Source organism: Pteronotus mesoamericanus, unplaced genomic scaffold (assembly GCF_021234165.1).
Source record: "Pteronotus mesoamericanus isolate MK-2021 breed Mesoamerican mustached bat unplaced genomic scaffold, CSHL_Meso_final contig_2, whole genome shotgun sequence".
Lineage (NCBI taxonomy): Eukaryota > Metazoa > Chordata > Mammalia > Chiroptera > Mormoopidae > Pteronotus > Pteronotus mesoamericanus.
Genome location: NW_026555084.1, coordinates 28454102 through 28477822, shown reverse-complemented (window position 1 = coordinate 28477822; position 23721 = coordinate 28454102). Strand labels below are relative to the sequence as shown.

At 41.0% G+C, this 23721-nt stretch overlaps 2 protein-coding genes and 1 pseudogene across 3 annotated transcripts in view; 1 reads left to right on the top strand and 2 right to left on the bottom strand.

Moving 5' to 3' along the window:
* Window positions 1-293: 293 nt before the first annotated feature.
* On the bottom strand, window positions 294-736 carry LOC129066438 (ubiquitin-conjugating enzyme E2 C-like; annotated as a pseudogene).
* A 4335-nt stretch (window positions 737-5071) lies between these two features.
* On the top strand, window positions 5072-5977 carry LEAP2 (liver enriched antimicrobial peptide 2). Its single transcript, XM_054568482.1, has 3 exons — window positions 5072-5192; window positions 5381-5520; window positions 5799-5977. Exons 1-3 carry the CDS (start codon window positions 5136-5138, stop codon window positions 5833-5835), a joined length of 234 nt encoding a protein of 77 aa, XP_054424457.1. The 5' UTR covers window positions 5072-5135; the 3' UTR covers window positions 5836-5977.
* A 410-nt stretch (window positions 5978-6387) lies between these two features.
* AFF4 (ALF transcription elongation factor 4) overlaps window positions 6388-23721 on the bottom strand; it is an 88018-nt gene continuing 70684 nt past the window's right edge. For both annotated transcript variants that reach the window (XM_054568480.1, XM_054568481.1), the window contains 8 exons: window positions 20889-20983; window positions 20209-20272; window positions 19954-20090; window positions 19082-19153; window positions 17821-17914; window positions 16954-16997; window positions 15549-15769; window positions 6388-12516 (listed from right to left, as the gene is read on the bottom strand). In XM_054568480.1, coding sequence (XP_054424455.1) covers window positions 12389-12516; window positions 15549-15769; window positions 16954-16997; window positions 17821-17914; window positions 19082-19153; window positions 19954-20090; window positions 20209-20272; window positions 20889-20983 — 855 coding nt within the window. In that variant the 3' untranslated portion in view covers window positions 6388-12388. The remainder of the gene's footprint in view (window positions 12517-15548; window positions 15770-16953; window positions 16998-17820; window positions 17915-19081; window positions 19154-19953; window positions 20091-20208; window positions 20273-20888; window positions 20984-23721) is intronic.

Below are 23721 nucleotides of genomic sequence, written 5' to 3'. Positions count from 1 at the left end.
TTGACCTCAAGACCTGGGGCAGCACCCCGGCTGTTTGTACCAGGTTGCTAACAGTGGTTTTTAACCACATATGCCCCATAAACCCTAACATTTTTACTCTCTGACCCTTTACAGAAAAAATGTACCCATGTTCTAGAGCCTTTGAATTACCTTTTTAGTAGAAAAGTTGTTTTTTAAAAAATATTTATCACAGAGGCTCAAGCAGAGACTTAATTGAAAAACACAGGAACATGACACCACAGCTAAAGACAGTCCTATACAGAAATCAAGGCAAGGACAGGCCATCTGAGGAAAAGGTAAAAAGACATCCCTCGAGAGAGGCTGGCCAGCCGGGTCAGGGCTCTTGGCTGGAGGCCCACTTTGCATAGGTTTCTTGCAGGTACTTCTTAAAAGCTTTGAGGTTCTTGCAGAGCTTCACAGCCTGTGTGTTCAACAGGCTACAGATGGTGGGTTCTAGCAGGCTCTGGGTGGAGAGCAGGACAGTCCTGATGTCACCCGGGCAGGCCGCTTGTCCTTTGGGATGTCCAGGCCCCTGCTACCTTGGGTGTCCGCATTGGGGTGGTAGCAGGAGGTGAGGAGCTTTGCCGTGGGTGCGCTGTACCGGTAGCCACAGGGGAGCTTAGGCCTCAGGTCTCCATGGACCGCACCGGCTGCTCCAGGAATGGTCCCACCCATTTGAAAAATGTGATTCAGTGAAAGCAGACAGTCCTTTGTTGCCAGGCATCATGGGGATCATCAGCTGCTGTAACTTCCACACCACTCTCTTGCTCCCGGGCCCCAGGGGTGGCAGCAACGCTGGTGGCGGCTGGGTCACGGTTCTGGGAAGCCATTAGCAGCACTGGCAGAGACACAGGAACCTGGAGAACACAACTAACTCAAAGTTACCTTTTTACTTTTAACAGGAGTTAGTGGGGTAAGTGTTGGCTGTTTATACTTCTGCTTCCCTGCTCCATTTCTAGAAATTTCCCCGCCTCTAAGGACACTTGCTGGTCCAGAGCAGTAACTTTCACTGTAGCTCAGCCTCTGTTCCAGGCTGTATGTTTCCTTCTTACTGTAATGATTGTTCTTGTGTTTTAGGAACCAGATTAAAATACTTCCAAACAAACAACAACAAAAAACCCTGTGAGGCAGGGTAGAGAGGAATGGCTGACAGACCTGGGCCCGTGTCCTTTCACTGTGGCTTCCTCCCAGTGACAGGCAGGAAACCTGCATTCCTGAGCGTCCAACTTGTTGCCCATATGTTAATACAAAGTTGCTTTGAAATGAGTAACACGAGATGAGTCTGGCAAGGTAGTGCAGACTTAAAAGGACAGCTATGTGATGAAAATTCACCAAACATGGTTTAATTTTCCCGTTTGACTTCGTCCAAATTTATTCTCAGTGCTTGCCTCATCTTCAGCACCTTTGGGTCATGGACTTGGAAAGGGAGGAGCGCTGTGGACCCGCGGCGGTGAAACGCACCCACCCATGGCCTCGCAGTTTCAGGCGCCAGGGGAGGACCTTTGCCATTCATGCATCTCTCTCTTTCTTTCTCCCTCTGATTTTAGCCCTGAGCTAAAACCTAGGGGAGATGGCCACCCCCTCTCACCTTCTGGGCTTCATTTTACCCTCTAACTTTGACTCCTTTGGAAATACCAGCTGAAAATCACTCAGCCCTTCTCAGCACTGAGCCTGTCGGTCTGAGCCCTTCTTATCCCCAACGACCCTACTAGGAAGCCCCTGCTGTAAGCCCCATGTGTGCTGAGCTCCTGCTTTAGATAAAACTGTTCAAGGCCGCTGTTAAGCCTGCTCTCACGAAAGGGTGTCGTCTCTAAACTGGGGCGTGCAGAGCTCTGTGCAGCGGGGGGTGGAGGTGGCGGTGGTGGGAGAACGTGGAGAGTTGTCGTAGTTCATGGCTCCTGTATGGGATCTGGGATGTGGGATCATTTTAGGGACTATTTGTGGAACTCCATAAAGAAAAGGAAGACTTGGGTATAATCTAAAAAAAGAGGGGCCACCGCTGTGGGCCTCAGTGCCTGTGACCTGCCACCCGGAGCCTCCAGCCCTGGGTGCAGCTCCCGCACCTGCCACCAGAGGCACAGCCACTTGCTTTGCCCTCCTTTCACCCAGCAGCGCTGCTACGGCAACCAGGGCTTTCACCTCTGAGCCGCAGGATGTGGCAAAGGGAACTCTTCAGTGGGCCAACAACAGTCCCGGGGATACAGGTCTACCTGGTGCAGGCCCAGAAATCTGCCAGTTGCAGCCAGCAAGAAAGCGAATATACTTTGACCCTTTGTTGAAATTTTACCTGGAAAAGTTTTTCCATTTCAGGAAAGTCTTTCATTTTTCATTAGGCACCTCCTGCTCGGGGACAGCAAAAAAGTTTCCAGTTACTGCCGAGCCCTAAGGACCTCTCTGCCCGGAATGTGTCTCAGGCATCTGTTCGTGCACTCCCGCCTCTCCCCCATTTCATCCCGGCACTTGCCGCCAAAGCAGAAGACCCCTGGCAGCTGTGTTCAGAATTAACCAAGCTACAAACCAGGGGTGTCCAACTTTTCGGCATCTCTGAGCCACGCTGGAAGGGTTGTCTCGGGCCACAGATTAAATACATTGCAACACATAATCACACACACACACACACACACCTCACAATGTAAGTAAATTGACGATTTTGTGTTGGGCCGCATTCACAGCCACAGCATGTGGCCTGCAGGTCGGAGGTTGGACACCCCTGCAACTATCAAATGTGCCTCAGTGTCAATTTCCTGTAACTTAATCAGTTGAATCCCCAAATGTCAGTGCCTGCGAGGCCCCAGGAATCTCCTCATGGACAGGACAGCAGACTAAAGCCCAAAGCAGGGAAGGGCTGGCCTAGGGTCAGTTACCCTGCCTAAGCCCCACTCTTGCCTCCCGCCATGCATTCTCCTTATGGCTGAAATTCTTAGAGGCTGCTTAGGCGTTTCCTGCAGGAAGGGACACGTAGTTGTGTGTTTATTCACTCGCAAAATACCTGACTGCGGAGAACCCGTGACACTTTAATTTCTTATTTTTTCAAATTTCAGGAATAGGTCTTCACTCGAGGGATGTCGGATGGCTGTGGACAACTGTCACTTCAGCTTAATGCTGCCTGGATGCCACTCTTTGTTTAGAAGTTTGATCTGTGCTCCATACTTAAACCTAAAACAAAAGCAGGGTTAGTTTAAACCTGTGTTGAAATGCTTTCCCTAACAGTGGTTCCTTCCACCGGCCGCAACTGACGGTTCGTTTTGGAAGGAGGTGGGAGACGAAAAAGGGGTGAGCGCAAAGGTCTGCGGTGGTGTCACACCCACGACGATGAATGCTTTCTCCCTCTTTGCATGGGGGGACTCGGGCACAGACCCTCCCCATGGCTGTGGGGTTGGCTTTATTAACACAAAAGGCTAGTTTGACTTTGCTTGGAGTACAGGAAAGCAGAAATGGAGGGTTAGGAGGAAGTTCCCAGCTTTGGAACGCGCAATTTCAAATCGCATTTGGCACATCACTCCAGGTTGATTACGGGAGGCTGACGCTGAGTCCACAGACCCAGCGGGCTCTAGGACATCACGTTGTTCAGTCTTTTGCTTATCTAATCGGATTTGTTCTTACCCAATGTTCACTAGGTCACCACGGAGCCTCTTCCCCACCCCACAGAAGTTCCCAGCTAAGCCCCTACCTGGGGTCATTCAGGACCCAAGCTCAGGGTAAAGGGAAGAACAGCTAACTAACCTCAAACGCGCAGGAATGGTTAGGTGGTTCTGGCAGAGGTCTGCTTCTCCAAGTTTCTCAAGTGCAGGCAGTGACGTCTCCCTCCAGGCCTGGTTCCAAGGTCCTGCGAGGACTAGAACCAGGACAGACAGATCTGCGGCCGCACCATGCCACCCTCTTTTCCTTTGGCAGGAGGACTGGCAACATTCTGCTCCACCTTTAGCTGTCCTGCGTCTCTTCTACTTCCCCTTGATGAGCAGGCAGGCTCTCACCAAATATCCAACCTCTGAAGATGAGAAGGGCCTTGGGAACAGGTATCGATAGTCTTCACGGAGATGCCAGGCAGAGGAGGAATCGTTGCATTTGTTTTGTTGGCTAATCCTTCTAGGTCACAGGAAGATCTAAAGTCCTATAAATCTTACTCAGAATTCACACCTTTCCCCCCAAACTTATTAAAATGCCCATGTCACTTAATGACTACCCGTAACTACTTGTGATTTAGGTCCACGCTCCAAGAAGCCAGCAGGGAGTGGGCTCTGACAGCTCAGCCCAGGCCTGCCTCCCTGAGGCTGCTGGGAGGGCTTGCCCTTTAGGAGGCCCTCGTCGCCTCCTGGGAGGAAGGCCCATAACTCAAGTGTTTGCAATGTTATTTGTTACCAGCACAAGCTCTCCCACCAGCGTAGGGGCCCTTGCTCCCAACTCACTCACAAAGCACTACAAGCCATCAGCCTATGTGCGTTCAATCAATTCACCTGTGCTTCACCTAAGTCCCACATCAAGCCTGATGGCCCTTCCCCTGGGAGAGGACACGTAGACAAGATTTTGAACTTTCCACAGCTGGGCCTCCCTTCTTCTAGGGAGATGATCTGGAGCAGAGAATTAGGGTGATGGTCCATCTACACTAATGAGGGGCCGGGGCACTGCAGACCACGCTTGCAGAAGCATCGTCCCCCAATCGGGAGGTAACAGCCTTATCCAAGAGCCTGTAACAAGAGATCGGTGCTTCTTTCCTAGACAAGGCTGAAAAGGGTCAACACTATTTCTGAAGACCTTATTTTCAGAATTCTATTTTGATTAAAATGATCTCACTGAGCTATTTTGGTATCTACATGTGGCTGGGTGCCTGCCCTCAACGGCTTCACGTGGCTCTCACAGGGGAGGGGGCAGTGCTGACTTTTGCTAAAATGGGTGAAAGAGTCCAAGCCAGCAACATAATCACTCAAAGTCCAGATCAGGGATCAGTAAATACAACGTGCCTGAAAGGCAGGCCTTGAGCACATTCCTCTGGTAGACATTAACTTATTAAATCAACCCCGATTGCAAAAATAAACTTTGCCCCATCTCACCTGGCAACCATCAGAGGCAGATTTCAGTCTATAAAAGGAAGTGTGAACTGTCCCTGGCTTTCAAGCCCCAGCATCCTCTGTATCAAGATGTGGCACCTCAAACTCTACGCAGTGCTCATGGTCTGCCTGTTGCTGTGGGGCCAGGTGAGGACAGGGTGCGAGCGAGGATGTGCGGGGATGGTGGAGCTGTAAGGGGAACCCGAGCCCCGCGCAGTCCCGAGGAAGGGCTCCTTTGCTCGCAGTCTACAGCCTCCTGCGGCGGCCCCCTTCCACGGTGTGCAGCAGGGCGTCGCCCCTTCCCCACCTGAGGTCAATTTGTCTTTGCCCTACAGGTGCATGGCTCCCCAGTATCGGAACTGAGTTCAGCAAAGAAAAGGCTGCGGAGAATGACCCCATTTTGGAGAGGGGTTTCCCTCAGGCCCATTGGGGCCTCCTGCCGGGACGATTCCGAGTGCATCACCAGGCTATGCAGGTATCCCACGGACCCGGGGGCGCGGCGTGGCCGGCGCGGCCTGGGCAGAGGTCAGCACAGGCCAAGAATGAAATTGGGATGGCGGCCTTGAGACTGAGTGCTCCTTAGAGAATCCCTCAGGAGTTAAGAGCCAAGGACAGCTCAGGTGCCATGAAAGCGCAGCGCCTTCCCTCTCTGCAGCCTTCCGTAAGGCTGGGTACAGCAACCAGAGGGAGGAAGCGGCAGGCTGGCTCTGGGCCCTGCTCCCTTTGCCTTAAAAACCTTTTCTTTTCCCTTAGAAAGAGACGCTGTTCCCTAAGTGTGGCCCAGGAGTGATGTACAAACGAGGGGGACAGAGGACAGCACTCACAAACAATGCTCCGTTCTATGGAATATTGATTAACTGCATACTGGCTGGAGACACTTAAGTGAAGCAACCTTGTGTTTTTAATATTTAAAGACAGATGTATGCTTTAAATTGGTCTCTGTTTCTTTTTAGTGTTGATACTTTGATGAGCATAACTAAACTTGTCAATTTAGAGTTTATTTTTCTATGTATACTATTAAAGGTTCTCACATGTGAAATTTTGGCAGTCTGGAATTTAAGCTTTTGAGGGGAATAAGGGTTCACTTTGTATACTATAGAAGAAAACAGCATTGCTTCATAATGATGCGTTACTTCTCAATCTTGAAAATTAACAGTGAGTAGTAACGAAAATAGTGAGGGTTAATGTATTTTTTTAAAAATAAAGACCACAACGGCAGGTTACAGGTCTCAGGTTAGCAATAGCTATGTGATCAGCAAGTTCCTAAGCCGTGGCCCTGGATCGCAGCCCTTCGCTCCCTGAAAAAGAGCTCTTCAGCGAGGTGCCAAGAAGGGCAGTGCTGGCACCAGCTACCTGACGATGCGCCTGAGTTCTCTGCGTCTGAACGGAAGGCAGAACTGGTAGACAGTCTAGTTTAGTAAAACAAGAAAAGCCCAGGGCACCAAGAATATCAAACAGGATTTGTCTGAAATCTCTCTTGGAGCAGGGCGAATTCTGACCTCTGCACAAGGACCCACGGCCAGCCGACGTGCAGACTTTCTGTAATCAGAAAACGAGACCTGGCCTGGTGGGACCAGGCTTTGTTAGGAAGAGCAGCACTGGACCCTAAAACCCAAAACAGAAATTACATGAAAAGGGCAAAGCGAGAATTGACAGTGTTTATAAACTTTAATACAGAAAATCTATTTGATATTTATTAAACTTAGTTCTCCAGCTATGGTTTGGCATTATACAAAGCATCTTAATGACACAGTAGAGTTAAAAAGGTCTTTACAAATTGAAATGTGATACCCTTGTCTCCAAATATTTTAATTGCCATAAATTTATTTAAAAATACACATTAAACGCATGTTTGACACTCTAAACTTTCTATAATCTCAATACCACAAAATACATATAATATACTATACAGATGTGGAAAAATCTAGTTAGTATATAATACTTTGCTCACCATTAACAGCTTTATTATGTGAAATGCACATACTGACTTAGAAATCCTAGCTTTTGAACCCCAAAGTACCTCTGAAATTTTAACATATTGCAACAAATAAAAATCACAGTATATAATTGAAATTTTGGTTGAAAATGTCAGATGCCCAAATATTTTGGATAAGAGAAATGTAAAACAAAGATCTGGATCATGTACAAAACAAAGGCATCCAATCAGACACTAACAGTACCTTTCTGCAGAATCAACAAGGCTTCTAATTTATCAGCGGTGCTACTTCCCCTCCAAAACCCTCCCCAAATATCAAACCATTATTCACCAAATAACTTTAATTTCAAATAAAAGGATTTTCAATAAATATATAAGCATTTCCATCCTCCATATACAAAATTTCTTAAAACCATTCAAAACGGAGGCTAGATAGCAATTTTCATAACTGTGCTTACCAACCCCACATCTGGTCCGCAAAGGCGGTGCCTTTGCAGGCACTGCCGCTTGGGCCAGCTCTGTCGGTGAGCCCTGCCCCAACCCACCCTAACCCAGCCCCAGTACTGTTGAATGCTCATGTCAATGACCTGCCAGGTGTGTGCATAAAGTTGTAAAACAGGGACACTTCTTGAACAGCAACAACAAACTCAACGGTATGGATAATCATGGCGTTGACTCGAAAGGCAGCATATCCAAAGAGATACGTATTTTTCAGAGAAGAACATAGCAGGTAGAAAATTCCAACGGTGAAAAGCTGAAAAGAAACTCCTCGTGGAAGCAGGAAGAGGTCAAAACTGAGTATTACTAAAATTTCTGAGTGGGAGTTGGTTTTTGTTTGTTTGTTCCAATGCTTATTTAGGGAGCTTTTCTACTTCTTTTTAAGAATGGCAATTTATGCTTAGCTGAGCAATGGTGGCAAGAGAGGTCATTACTGACATTCCAAAAGCCATCTTCGTTACATGATGACTGGTTGGGCTACTGCATGATGCTTAAAGCGCTACAAGACTTGGCTTAGGCTTAACTCTGATGCCTTATTCTGTGTCCAAATTCTATCAAAAAGAAGAGACTTAGATATCCTTTCCATTTCCTTTTCTGAAGGCAGTAAGTTCTTTTTAATTAACTGTAAGATTCAATTGAATAGAATCAGCAACTGCTTTATGAACTATTAAAACTTGCTTCCTGTCACTTGTTCTAGGGTCTAGGGGGTCTAAACCGCATTTCTCCTTCACTGAGTATGAGAAAGATAGGCCACAAACATGACCAATTTGGCCTGTTGTCACTACATGTTCCAAGCCATTCCATACTTAGCTCTTCAATTTATCTTACAGAATAGCAACCTTAAATGTGCAATATTCTTTATTATTGGGAAAAAAGTCTGCCTCTCCAACACACTGGTATGTGACATTGAAATGAAATCTATGTTCCACATACTTAGGGAACATGAGTTACAGGCATATATATATAGATTTGAAATGCTTTCTAAATTTCCTTAGTTTTTGTTTTTAAAAACATCACCACAATCTGCCTAAAATCAGTCATTCCCAGTAGATGTTCCCGAGACCCAGAAGCAAACTCTTTTAATTCAAAATACATGAGGCCATTTTGTCCAATTAACGACTGGAAAATTAAAATCTTTCCCACCCTGTAAGAGCCCTATTATTCTACAAAAGGGCTCAAATATATTTTAAAAGTTAATTTACTACAAATCATAGTAATTAAGCTTTAAAGATCTAAAAGGAATACACATTGCACCCTTGAACATTAATATTCAAGGTGTCAACAAGAAAGTGTCTTAGATCAATTTAATAAATAATGTGGAAATCGTTGTACTAAGCTAAAATACTAAACACACACATTTTTGACAAACTAATTTCATGTTTCATACATACATACATACATATATATAAAGCATGTGTACATCGTTTTAAAGTCCAAACTTTTTGCATACCCTCACACCTAGAAGAGCGCACAGCGTCCCTCTCCTCTGCACAGCTCGGCGTCACGGACTGGGGAGCCCCACAGCTGCTCTGAACCTCCACGGAGAGCTGCCGGCCTCCAGGGCCGGAGCGCTCCTCTACAACAGGTGCCTTTTGTAGGCGCTTGCTTCACAATGCAAGCTCAGTCAATAAAGGTAATTTCCCAAAGTGTCTGTCATTAAACACAAAATGATGCTATCTGAGCTAGCTGATTAAACCTTTCTTTAAAGGAAACAAACAACAATTAAAAACAACAGTGAGTCTAATAAAGCCACAAGTGTGTCATTCAAAGTGCGGCCACGATGCCCAAGGACGCGCCAGCGGGAGAGCCCTCAGCGCACAGGCGTGTGCGGGCGCGCGCACGTTACTCTAGACTGCTTTGACGCTGGAGAATCAGCGTAGTGATGCTCAACCTTCTCCACTGCTCAGCAACTACAACTGTACACTTATTGGAAGTATTCATTGCTTTTCAAGTCAGTTCTTGGCTACCTGCCCCCGAAAAAGGTGGCACTGAGGCAAGAAATGGGCTGAATGCTCCCAGCAAGACTGGGCCTGGGCTGGGCTGCAGCGCTTGAACGGCCTGGAGGGAAGCCCCCGCCCACAGCCCAGCCCAGGCCTGGCCAGACTACAGGGTAACAGCTTCACCCACCACAGTCTGTCCTTGGTTGCCTGTAAAGAGTCCAGTGGTGTAGGCTGCCGTCTCCTGGCATACAAGTGTGGCCTTAAAGAGCAGTCAACAGAGTAGTTGTAAATTGTTGCTATTTCTAGAATTAGCTATATATTAAGTACAAGTCTCAGACTAAGAAAGTTTTTAGCCACTTGTCAAATTCAGTTTTAAACGGCTGGAGAACACTGAAGACACTTACTGAGGAAGGAGGAATGGTCACGTGTGATGGAGCCCAAAGCATGTGCTGGAGCAGATAGAGACACAGACAGAATTTGCGAGGCGGGCTCAGGAGAGGGAGTGATATTTCCACAGACCATTACCTTAGAAATTCAATTATGTAGGATAAGACTTTGATCCATTGCCCATTACCACCTGGTGGGAAAGGCCACCACAGTGAAAAGCTTGAAGAATTCACTCTCTGAGAATTGACACAGTTTTAGAGAGAGTATCTTAAAGCAGCACCATAAAACATGTGGGAAACTCTGCTTTAACAAAATGTCAGGGTGACCCCAGAGACTCTCCTGCTGCCTCTCAGGACACACAAGAGACTAGAGCACACTGGAACTCAGGGGTGCCCAGAGGCGGCGGCTGCTGGCCATCTAAGGCTCAGGATACTTTTTCCACTTCTAGGACATCACTGCAAAGGAAGGATCAGGGTCAGAGAAGTCAGAGAAGGCCAGGACATACGTCCACTGGGTTAGCAGTGGCAAGTTTCTTACTGAAGGACTACCACAGTCACTGAAAAGTTGTCCTCTTAAGGAAAACGGTTCCTAAAACACACGAAGATTAAGTTAGAAAGATATCAGAGGCTATTTCTCCAAGGGAAAAAAGGTCAACATAATTTGTAAATATTCTTGAATCATATGCAAAAACAACTTGAGGTACAAAACAGTTAAGAAGCTCTACAAATATGAGGCCACAGGACAATGAAAGGTCTCTAGCTTCAGAAATAAGTGTAAAAGAGACTAACACACAGAGAATCCACTGCACCACTGGGCTTGGAGATTTTCTATCCCTTCTTCTCCATTTCAAGCCTTAGCAACCATCTGTAAATAGCAGGATAATCCTTTTTTCTGATTGGAGGGATTCACTTTTGGAATGGGGAGAAGGACAAACTATTTTTTGAAGCAGCATTACTCCATAGGTTAGACTAAGTCATGTACCAAAACATTAGCTTTTCTGAAAGAATTAATCTTTATGCAACCCTAAAGGAAAGTTTTAAAAGGAGAGCGAATTGAACATTGTTACTGCAGAAGACCGGCCGTATGCGTATGGGTAATCTGGTCCTAGTGTGAAACTTCGTCTGTAAACAGTCCAGAGTCTTCATTTAAAGGTAAGATTTATAAGGCACACCAGACATGATAGGGGCACTAAAAACAACATAGAGGAAATACTTCTCACCTTTGACTCCTATATGCACCTTACCGGAAAAGGTACTTTAATATACAACTCTTACAGAGCTGGCTTTTTGAAGCAATACCCCTAACTCCCCACCCCTTCCCAAGAGAGCTCACATTGAACCAAGTTAGGTACTTTTCTAGTGTGAATTTTCTGATCCCATCAGAAACATGTATCATTGGTGAGGGCCTTCATAATACAAAGGGACTAATTACAAAACAGGTTTAAAAGGAAAAATTCATCATCTCTACATCAGGCATTAGAACTCTAAGTTGTATAACAAAAGCGCGACACACCCAAGCTCCAGTCCATTCCTGTATCAGTTGCTGCATGCTCTTAGCAGAGCATCACAATCTAGTGTGGAAAAAGGGTTTTTAAATAAGAATTCTGAAGAGAGAGTTTACCCTTTAAACATCATTAATGAAAAAGATATAGGCAGCAGCTTTCAAGAGTTTGCTCATCCTTTGCTCAACACTTACTCTGTTTCAATTAAGTGTCAATTAACTAGCAACAAAAAAGAACACATGGTTTTAGTAAAATCCATAAAGTTCAAGATTGTCCTTTTATGAAACCCTTCATATATGCTTCTCCCAGAAAGTTTGCTTGCCCTCTTTTATAATGCATTACATGCAAGTTGTAGTCACCTTGTGATTGTTAGTGTTATTAACACACCTTCACAGTTCTTGAAATAATGCATACCAATTCAGACACATTTCATTTTACATCCATGTAGAATGCTATCTTCTCCTAGTTAAGTGATTTTCACATGTAGAAGAATATCCTTAATACTAAGTATAAATTCTGCATTAATAAAATTGTAGTTAAGATTTGAAATATTATCAGGTAGTAGGTATAGAAAGAACACATCTGTATTTTAGATGAAATAACTATTTCTCTTTGAAGAGCTACCACAAGAAGATATTATTAGGTAACAAAACTCCCAAAGTATATAAATAAAAAAATGCCTACATTAAACTTATGCTAAATATTTAACAGGATAAATTTATAGACAGAAATAACTAAGTTTTAAACTAGCCCCAATGTGGGAACTTACAAAAAAATAAATAGTTTTTCAATTGATTACTTATGAATTGCAACTGGAATTTCAATCTTATTACAGATCACTGAAACCATCTTATCAATATGCTGCAGGTTTAAAAGCATTTAAATAATTTTTCATATTGGGAATATTGACGGGGGTCAACTGACACGATGGCTTTGGGTTATAAAAACCAATAACACATGAGCAGGAGTGAACACCATTCCTCATTCTGAGTGCCGACCAGGTGGCATGTTATGGCAGTTTTCCTTCGTGATGTAACACAGTGTTGTGGAGAAAATCAGAGGCAACGAGAATGTGTTCAGTTCAAGATATCAACTTGGCATCCTGGCGAAGCCAGTGCAGTCCCTGCCGGGTGTAACGAACTAGGTCTGTCATGATGCTTGCGTTAAAGATGAGAGGGCCCATTACTTTATCCAGTTCAGCAAAGAATTCTAGAAAACCAAAAATATTCATTAAATGATGTACACTCTTTCCAATCACTGCTTTACAATTTTTAGTCTAGATTATAAAAATGCATTCAAATTATGAAGTCGAAAAGCACACCCTCCTACACTAATATAACTGTCCATATCTTAGAACACAGTCTCTCAAGTTGCATTTTTTTCTTAAGTCACAAAACATTTTAAATGAACTGTATGATCAGGAATTAAATGTTACACATAGAAGCAGAATTCCATGGATGGAAATTAAAAATTGTCAATATGCAGTAAATATTCTTAAAATGGAGGCCTAGTACTACAGGTATTATTACTCAAAACCTTCTCCGTGTCCTGATTTTGTATAAGAAGGATGTTTTCCCATAAGAGCCCCTGTAAGGTCAGACACTTACAACAGCCTGTACCCAAGCTTTCAGCTCTAATCATATGCCATGCAACATCGATAAATCCCATGTTTTAGACAATAGTTTAAAAATATAAGGGATGGAAATAAAAGGATTCTCCCCCTATGTGACAAATACAGGCTGATGTGCATATGAGGTGTGTGTGGAGAGGAGGGGAAAACAGCATCCTAACACTGATCCCAATGCAATGCTGGGAGAAGAGAGAGGGGTATAGATCTCAGAAGACAGAGTTGAAACACGTGTATAGAAAAAGGGGTCATCATGATAAAGACCTCAGCCTCCTCAAATAGGGCAAGAAGTAATCAAACAGTTGAGAGGAAAGGGTTCTTCTTTATAGAATGCCAGCTAATTAATGTAAAAGGAATATCAAAATAGAAAATTCTTGATGCATTTTCTATTTCCTAATGGAATAATAAATGTAGGTAATGATCATCAATGGATGCTACAAGTGTACATTAAAGTTTAATAGGGAATCTTACATCGAACTGAGTCAGGCTGACCCCACCTAAGTGAATCGATAATCTTTTTTATTATCACTAAAGAAGAGAGCCATTGCATGCCTTATACTATGATGTAACAGAAAACCTAGAGTGCCACCTATGAAACATTCTTATCTAAAATGATAAACTCGAGTCTAATCAAGCCTCAAGACGTAACTACCAGTATAAAGGAAATAAAGAAGAGAAAAGCAAGCTAAATGACACCATGAGAAAGTAAGTAGTCATATTCAGAATATGACATAGTCTATGTCCCAGTTTCCCCCTGATCATCAATGGCACAGCCACAAAAAAAAGGTGGAAGGAGGAAGATACTTAAGAGACTGATCAATGAATGTGTAGATCCTGTCTAAACCAAATGCAACTGTTAAAAGGGGGGCAGCATGTTTGAGATAACAGAGAAATTTGATGGTAGACTAGGCATAAGAGGACATAAAGGAATTATTGTTAATTCGGGTAGCCGTGATAAAGGCACAGTGATCATGTTTTTGCAAAGTCTATCATCAGCCCTGGTCCGTGCTGCTCATTTGGTCAGAGCATTGTCCCATGAACCAAAAGGTTGCAGGTTCAATTCCTGGTGAGGGCACATGCGTAGGCTGCAGGTTCAGTCTCCCATTGGGGTGTGTATGAAATGCAACTGATTGATGTTTCTCTCTCACATTGATGTTTCTCTCCCTCCCTCGTTCTCTCTCTAAAGTCAATAAGCATGTCCTCAGGTGAGGATTGAAAAAGGTCTATCACCTAAAAAGATGCGTATCAAAGTATTCAGGTAGGATGTCATGATTTGGTATTTGCTTCAAAATATTCTAGGGGAAAAGAATGGGGGTTGGGGGGGAGATGTAACATGATTAGCAAAATGTTGTGTTAGTGAAGCCAAAGCTGAGTGAAAGTTACATGGGTTCATTATATCATTCTGTTTTCTTTAGTCAATGTTGAAAAACTGTTATATGAAAAGGGGAAAAAGGAAAGGAGAGGGGAGGGGATGAGGGAGAGGAGGGGAGGAAGAATAGGAAGAGGGGAGGGGAGGAGAGGCTACACAACTCGCATTAGAGAGAAGAATGAAAAGCAAGGTAGGGGTGACTAAAGAATTTCAGATTTGTAACGGTTTCTGAGCAATACTGACAATATTTAAAATATTAAAAACAAAGTAGGTTTTAAAAACACAGCTTTATGTTAAATGTTGAGGTTCCAACTTCCTTCACCATTACCCCTCTTTAGAAATAGGAATCTTTCATATTTCATCTTTTGATCTGGTAATCAAATGTACTCTGTGACAAAAGAACACTACTACTTTGCTGTTTCTCTACAAAGGATCAACCTGAATGGATGCTACATAAAACACACACATGCCAATAGCATCTACTAAAATAACATGGTGTTTACATATTTCTCCTCTGTAAGGTCTTTAAATACTTTATAATTCTCATTGCTCTTAATTTGGGAGGTAACAAACAAAGTGCAAAGTTTCAAATGATCTAACATTAAAAAATGTTAGAGCCCGGCTGGTAGCTCATCGGTTAGAGCGTCACCCTGATATGCCAAAGTTGTAGGTTCGCTCCCCAGTCAGGAATCAACCAATGAATGCATGAGTAAGTGGAACAACAAATCTGTTTCTCTCTGTGTCTCTCTCCCTTCCTCTTTCTCTAAAATCAACAAAAAAATACTTTTAAAATGCTAGAAATCAACTCATTTTGTAGTCTCTTATCACTTTTCCTCCAATATACCTAAAAATTCCGTATGAACATATTTTTCATATCTCCTATGTACAAGATATCTGAATGTGTGTGATCCTATGCCTATAGCCACTTTTACTGTTAATCATCCTAGAACAGAACATATATTACTTTTATAGTGTGAGCTGCATTTAATATACCAGAACAAAGGCATATTTGTCTTAGACCAAAACGATTTTTAGTTTAGTTTTTGTCAAGAGTATAGTGAAAATGTGACCAAATTCAGACCATTCAATACGTCTGCTAAGCAATGGAAATCAGCAAACTGATTATAATTAACTCTAGACTAGATAATAAACTAAAATGCAGACCAGATGCTTGCTTAAAACTAGATCATAAAAGTTTCTTTTAACAATTCCACCCCATCAAAGTTTCTCCAGAGACCATCCTACCTTTTTGTTCTTTGGAAAGCTGCTCAGCTTGGTCCCAAATTTCTGTGGCATAGAGGAAGTTAGATGTGACCTGCACATAGCTGGCTGCCATCTGGTGGATTCTGTGTGGAATGGTCACTGAAGAACCACTTGCTGAAGCACTACTGGCCCCAGAAGAGTAATTTCCTGAATTGCCTGGTGACAACTTTGGAGAAACAGGGGAAGGCATCCCAACAGCTTTGCTATACACAAAGAAACAGGAGGTTTATTCATATGGATACGGTGAACGTGAGGAAATCAATGTACTATGCGCTTTTAGGAAGAGCCCACATGAAGATGTTTAAAATTTAAACTTAGAAGAGTTCCCAGACAAGTATAATTTCTTCTAAATAAGTACTTTACTCATTAAAGACCACTGTGAATTATCATTTTATCTGAACTTTTTGTTTTAATAAATGGCAAGAGAACAAGAGGCGTGAGAGAAATGCTAGCAGTTCAAAGTCTCAGTGAGACTGCCCCACTCCCACACTTCCAACGGGCATATACTTAGGTGCTTTTCAAATGGTTTTGCGAAAAGTTGGGTGGAATTAACAATTTAGCACACACACACAGTGTGGGTAGTAGATGGGAACATCTTATTTTGAATTCCATAATTTCTGGTACTTTCCTGGTTTAACCAAGTTATTCAGAGCTGACAAAGGGGTATAGCTTTCTCAGTCAACTGCAACCATCTCAAGCTTCTGTCAATTAAACATTTCTTAGAAAACACATGTTGAAAGCTGGCAGGTTCATTTCAGTAGTACTGAAGTTTGTGGAAATGCCCAAGAGCATAAAAAAGAAAAGTCAAACAAAAGTGGGGAGTGCGGAACTATTCGTTAAAAATATTTTTATCTGCACTTTTGGCACCATAAATTTGGTTAAGAAGCTACATAAAGACAAAGACAAAATGCCATTTAACACAAACATATAACTAAACGAATAAACTTAAGAAAAAGGTTTCGTGGTATTTTTCCTCCCTTTGAGGGGAGGAGGGTGGTATGAAAGCGATATGGAGATGGAGGAGAAACCACAATCATGCCTGTGTTATTAAATTCTGGTCCTGTCAAGATCTTAGTAAAGGTAAATCCACTGTGATAAAAACCCAAGTAGCTACAGAAGTCAACCTGTGAGAAGAGTAAAGGTGTGGTAAAAAACCTCAGACTTCTGCAGGTGAAATGGCCCCTTCTCTCTAATCTTTGTAAGATTATGTTCATTATCCTATTTCAATTTATAAAAATGAGAAAATATTTTAAAATAATTAGAGATGGTTTTAATTTTTTAAAAGGCTGTCATCTTACCATTTTTGCAAATTATACCCTACCCACTCTACTTTTACATAAAAATAAACTTGTCCCAAATAATATTTTATAGAATAACATTGACCTACCTTCCCAAACCAGGTGATGGTGCTTGAGAATTATTGTAAGAATTCTGTGGAGAGAATGAAATGTACCTTACAAAAAATTTTAAAGAAAACACTACCTCAGAAGTACTAAATATATTCAAAACCACTGGGCCAGAACCGATCTTAAAAAGCTTTGTAAAATTAAAAAAACAAAATATATGTGTGTGTGTGAATATGCAGTAAATTAAGTTATATGTAAGAGCTGGGGTGTTCTACAAGTCTTCAGTGAGACACAAAGAACAAGTAACACTCAGACCAATAAAGAAGAGGGGAGAGGTGAGTCATACCCCGTACAAAGGTGGCAGAAAAGAGAATGTATGTGAGCCATTAAGTTCTCCTGGAGCACAGGTTTAGGTGAACAAGACAGAGATATACTGAGGACCTTGCAGGTCAGGGTAAGAGGCTTGGACTTGATCCTCCAGGCAATGAGAAACTACTGAAGGGTTCCAAGTAATAGTTAGGGCAGGATTTGAGGTAGATTTACATATTGCTATTAAAAAAAAATCATGGAAAGACATTTTAGAAAACTGTAAGTCTAAGGAAAGATGGTAGTGAATACAAAACACCACTTTAAAAGTATAAATTAGGTTTCACAATAAAAATAGCCTACATCTAGTGAAATGTTAAGAGCTACTGCATATGGCTGCATGGGCTCTATAATCAGATATATATGTGCATTTGAAAAGTTACCAAGAAACCTCAAACTTATTTGGAAGTTCCCAAACAGCAGCTCCCCCCTCCGCCTTGCCGTGCGTGGCATGTAAAACATGAGGGCACTTTTGGAGAGGGGACAGAAGACTTCACAAGTCCGTCCCCTAGCAAACAGACCTTCCTCTTTGGCACACTTACCTTCAGGTGCTCTGTCAGTGTCTTTGAGTACTTCAGAGCATTTTCCTTCTTTAGCTTGAAGAGCCTCAGGTACAGCAAAGACTGGCATCTCAGGCTAGTCAATAGAAAAGGACAGCTTATTTACAGGACAACACATTCTGGCCTCATCTGCAGAAACAACCTTTGCATCATGCAAGAGCACAGGGCTGGCTCCTGTGAGCGGACCGTGGCCTAAGGCCAACCACACTGACTGGTGGGCAAAACCAAAAGCTGTGTTCTTAACTATGGTATGCACCCTAGGGATGAAAGGAAGGGAAGGTGACCTAGGACCAGACTCCCATTTGTTGACATTAAAAAATTAAAACTTCACCCATAGGACCCAACATGGAATTGTAACATACGCATTAAAAAAAAAAATTGCTGAGGGGCAGACTCTAGATCAAATTGTAAGTAATCTAAAATTAAACAAAACCTAGTAAATTCAACTGTAAATATTACAACCCTGAGGTAACATACGCATAAGTCTTACCATGGCTTACGAAGGCCCTGCCTCACGATTGCTGCCTGCCTCTTCAGTGACTGTCACTGCTCACTGTCTTCTTTTGGTTCCTCCATAGTTTGCAGTTTCTCTGCATGATCCAGGCTTCACACATGCGCCCTCTGCCTAAAGACTAGGTAGGTCTCCCTACACTCTACTCTTTACCATTACACACACTTTTCTTTCAAACTACTTACTTAATACTTGTGATTATTTGATTAATTTCTGCCTCCTCACACTAGACACTAGACTCTACGACAAACAGGACCATATCAGTTTTATCCACAGCTGCACTCCCAGCTGTTAAGCACAGTGCCAGGTAGAGTAAATACTTATAACAAATGAACTGCTACGTCTCCTTGGAATACAAGCAAACAAACCACATTCTTTATTCTGAGCAAGCCAACCGTTTGCTCCCCAAGGAAAGGCATATTCGTGTATGTGAATGGCAAGAGAGGATACCAAAAGAAGAGCCCAGAAAACTGACCACTCAAGACAATGAAGAGTTCTTATTAATCCCATGTTACCAAGGCTTTTGTCAAGAGGGCAATGGATCAGAGATGGACAACTATCAAAACCATCCAGTAGGAATTTTTAATTATTTTCTACTTTACCCATTAAGAAATGATTTATGACTGGGTTATGGAATACTGATTCAAGGATAACTCTCAGAAACACATACACAGCACAATTTACTATGGAAATGCCTGCCATTTAGGAGAGATTAGAATATACAACGCTTACCAAAGTACTGTGAGTCTTTTATCTGCAGCTGTAGCATCTGGTGCTAAGTAATTCTTTAGCTTCATAGTGTATCTGTGAGTTAAAATAACAACAAATGACACAAAGTATTTCAACTTGGTCTTCTGACTTTCTTACACCTCTAAACATTAGAATCTAACCTATATAAAGGCAAAACTGCCCACTGAAGTATCTAGTTCTCTTATGCAAGGACAATAAAAGATTAAGCATTCTCTTTTGCTCTATTATGTACAGTCATGTTAACGACAGGAATATTTTCATGTCATTAGGCAGCTTCATCATTTTTGCACATTGTAGTGTGTGCTCACACAAACCTAGGTGGTATACCCTACTGCAGATCTCAGCTGCGTGGTATATAGCCTGTTGCTCCTAGGCTACAAGCCTGCACATTGCTGTCCAAAACAACACAAGAGTAAATCAAGTACAAGAGAAAATGATGCAATTAAGAGAAGGTGTAAGCACAAGATGAATGAAGCAGCTGCCTGCATACTGTGACATACTGTTTTACACTAAACATTTTTTATGCTAAGTAGGAAGAGTACACTTTAAAATAATACATAAACCAGTAAGTACTATATACTGTACATAATCGTATGAGACAGGCAGTGCAGTAGGTTTATTTACACCAGCATCACTACAAGCAAAGCTTTGCACTATGACATTATCAAGGATCTACTATACTGGGAGACAGAAAATGTTCAGTTCCACTATAATCTTATGGGACTGTTGCATATACTGTCTCTCGTTGACCAAAACGTTATTATGCAGTGCATAACTATTTAGTTATATCAGCTCCTTCCTAGATAGATGAGAGAAATAATACTGCCAATGACGTGGCAAGTTTTCCCACTTACTTAATGAGCTCCACCGTCTCTGAATACATAGGGAATGGGGATTTGGATTCCTGAGCATTTTTCTCTAACGCATTCCCACATTCAATGAAAGACACTACAGCATCAAGATAGTATACAGCTTTCTCAAACCTGTCAGACTGGAGAAAGGAGAAAAAAGGTAAGGAGAGCTGCACTGATATAGCACGGAAACACACACCAAATGAAGATTTAGTTAACCTGATTAAATATATGAATGTGAGGAGAATATTTACATACCAATGCATCTGCATTGTGCTTTAACTTTTTTGCTTCTTGTAGATAATGGTCTGCTGAGTAATTTCTGCAATGCAAATTTTTAACTTAAATAATGTGGATAATATTTTTCATAAGATGACATTAGTTCATTTTAGTCTCTAACATCCCTCAGTTTTCACATCCTCAAGTAAAGAAAACAAGCCATTATTAAAACATTTGATTCAGTTTTTTTCTGATAAATGTTTCCAATGGTTAAGCGCATAAATAGTTTTGGTCAACTCATGGCAAAATTTTTCTACTTAAGAAACAGAAATCAAGCACCCTGGTTTTAAATACTAATTTACCCAAATTGTTTGAGAAATTTAGAGTAAATACAAGATTAATTAGGAGAAGTAATCTTTTATGAAAATGGAGGGAAAGCCGACATTACTCTCACACGGTTACGGAAGCCCCAATTTTAAACAGTGCCGGCAGCAGCAGTAGGGACAAGACATGCCATTCATGTGCCCCCCAGAGCCATGGAGTTAAGTCAAAGGAGCAATACCTGGGGCTAGTGGGTGCCTTTCAAATTAAAATCTGATTATTCTGTAAATTACAGCACAGTATGAATTCTTCTAGTAACTGATAGAAGTTAAAATGAGCTGCTTATGTGCTGACTGGTATGATTTTTTGAGTGCATAAAAAAACCTTATTAATCTCACCTGTCGTCAAAGGCAAGCTTTGTTCTCCGAGGCTTAGAAGCTTCAGGAGTTGGTGTAGATGTAGGACAGTTAGAGGAGCTATTTGAAGCCTTTTCCTGACCAAAAGAATATATATGTTTAAAATTGTGAGGTTAAAATTAAACTGAAAATATTTCCTGAGCCGCTAGTAAAAAGAAAACAAAACTCCATTTACTTCAGTAATTAATTTTGTTATAAAATTTTAAAATGTCAGATTATAAACATCTTTTTCATAGATTGAATTCATTTTACATAATAAAAAATTTTCATTCTACTATCAGGGGTCTACTATGCACCAGGCACTGATGGAGGCACTTGTTAAAACATAATACATGGTGTGGCTCAGTTGGTTGGGTGTCTTCCTGCAAAAGGAAAGGTCACTGGTTCGATTCCCTCTCAAGGTACGAGCATGGGTTACAGGCCAGGTCCCCGGGTGGGGCTCGTGCAACAGGCAACCAATCAATGTTCCACACATCAATGTTTCTTCTCCCTCTTTCTCCCTCCCTTCCCCTCTCTTTAAAAATAAATACAATCTTAAAAAAAAAAATTAAGACACAAACCTAACATCAAAATAGCAGCACTGCTTAAGACAAAATTTATTGTAATTACTAGCCAATAAAAACAGTAATAATAATACCTAACATTAACTATGTGCTTACTACTTACCAAGGACTAAATTAGCTAAGTACTGAGCACAGTGGTTACTCCTTCAACAACCCTGTGAAATATGTACTGCTATTAGGACAGAATAAAAAGTAGTCTCAAGGAGGTTAAGTAACTTGCCTCAAGTTCAAACAACTTTGAAGTGGCATTCCTCGAATTTGTGTTTTAAATCCAGGTCTGTCAGATTCCAGAAGGCTAGCCACTTTCTTAAACTTTATTCTGCTTCCTATCAACATAGCCCTGGGAGCCAGGGCTGTGACTGCTTCCCCATCTAGCCCTATCTTTAATAAAATGAATATACACTTTCCATAATAAAACATCATAAATAAGTAGACTTTATCCTACAAATGCATGAATGTTTCAGTTATCAGAAAACCCAGTAATAAATAATTTTACTACTGATGCTAATCTATTTAAAAGGAATCATGTAACCATTTTCTTTCTTGTATGATGAGCTTTTCAGTTCCGCTCATTACAGCTTACTTCACGGAACGAAAATAAAAGTCCTGAGGTCTGATAAAACCCTAAACTCTTCAAGGTAAAGTGTGCATGTTTATGAAATAGCTTCCTGAATATTATGTTGCAAATGTAACATTACTAGGACAGCTTGTAGACTAACAGTGCCTAACTTTAGATTTATTGAAGGAAAATTGAAGTTTCTTAAAAATAAAAAAGTTTTCCAGATATTTCAACAGACTTTATTATATAAAAATTATATGCGTGTGAAATATAAAATCACTGTGTGATGATATGGATGTTAACTAAACTTACTGTGGTGATTATTTCACAAAATATACATATATCAAATTGTTATGTTGTACCCCTGAAACTGATATAGTGTTATATGTAAAGTATATCTCAATGTAAAAAAATGATAGAACTACAAAAAAAAAAAAATCCTGTATACTTGTGGAAATAACAGGAGAGTGAAACATACTTCTCCCAGTAAACAATAGAACTGACAAAATGTCAGTCAGCCTAGAGAATGTTTGAAAATATGACAATCTAATTGAATTTTATAGAATCCTATCCTCAATAGGTGTATTACAGAATACACATTCTTTTCAAACAAATAAAGAATATTTTAAAAACCTCCCATGTGCTTTATAAGAATAAGGCACATCTTAACAAATTTTAAGCTTACTACCATGCAGATCATTCTCCAGCTGCAATGCAATGAAGGTAGAAGGACTAACAAAAGAAAACTAGAAAATCTGTATTATAGTTTGGAAACTGAGTAACACACTTTTAAGTAACTTGTTGGTTAAAGATGAAATCAAAATGAAAATTAGAAAACATTTTAAACTGTATTATAAAAACATTATGTACCAAACTGTGTGCAATGCAGCTAAAACAGAATTCAGAGGGAAATAGTCTAACTGCTTTCAGTAGAGAAAGAAAAAAGGCTTGAAATTAATTAAAAATTAATGAAGTATCCATCTTTAAAAGTTAGTAAACAGAACAGCAAAACAAACAAAAAGAATATAAAAGGAAATTTATAAACAGTATAAATTAATAAAATAGAAAACAAAATAAACTACAGAGAATAATCAAAAACAAAGGCTGTTTTTTGGAAAGACAAGTAAAATTGTTAGGTTTCTGATCAGAATGATAAAGCAAAAAACAAGAGATGGCACACTGCTAATATTAAGAATATAAGAGGACTATAAGTACAGATGTCATAGGTAGTAAAAGCACAGTGAAACACTATTAATGAAAAGCTGTATGCCATTTTCATAAATTTGAAAATATGAGGAAATATCTATAAAAATAAGATAAAAATTACGTGTAATTTTGGTCTGCCTTATTAGTTCATTTTTCTTTAGTTGATATAAGAAATAGCCTATTTTCTAACTAATTTAAAGATTTTTCTTTAGCCCTGATTAGAGCATTGTCCTGATGCCTAGCATTGTGGGTTCGATCCCAGGTTGAAGCACATACAGGAATCAACCAGTGAATACATGAATAATTGGAACAACAAACTGATGTTTCTCTATCTCTCTCTTCCTTCCTCTCTCTCTCTCTAATCAGTAAGAAAAATAAGACAAAACATACTTTTCTTTAATAAACCCATATACAATGGTTTAAATTGGAAATTGCCAAGATTAACAGTAACAATTTTAACTGGTAAGTACTGTAAGATCTTGAAATT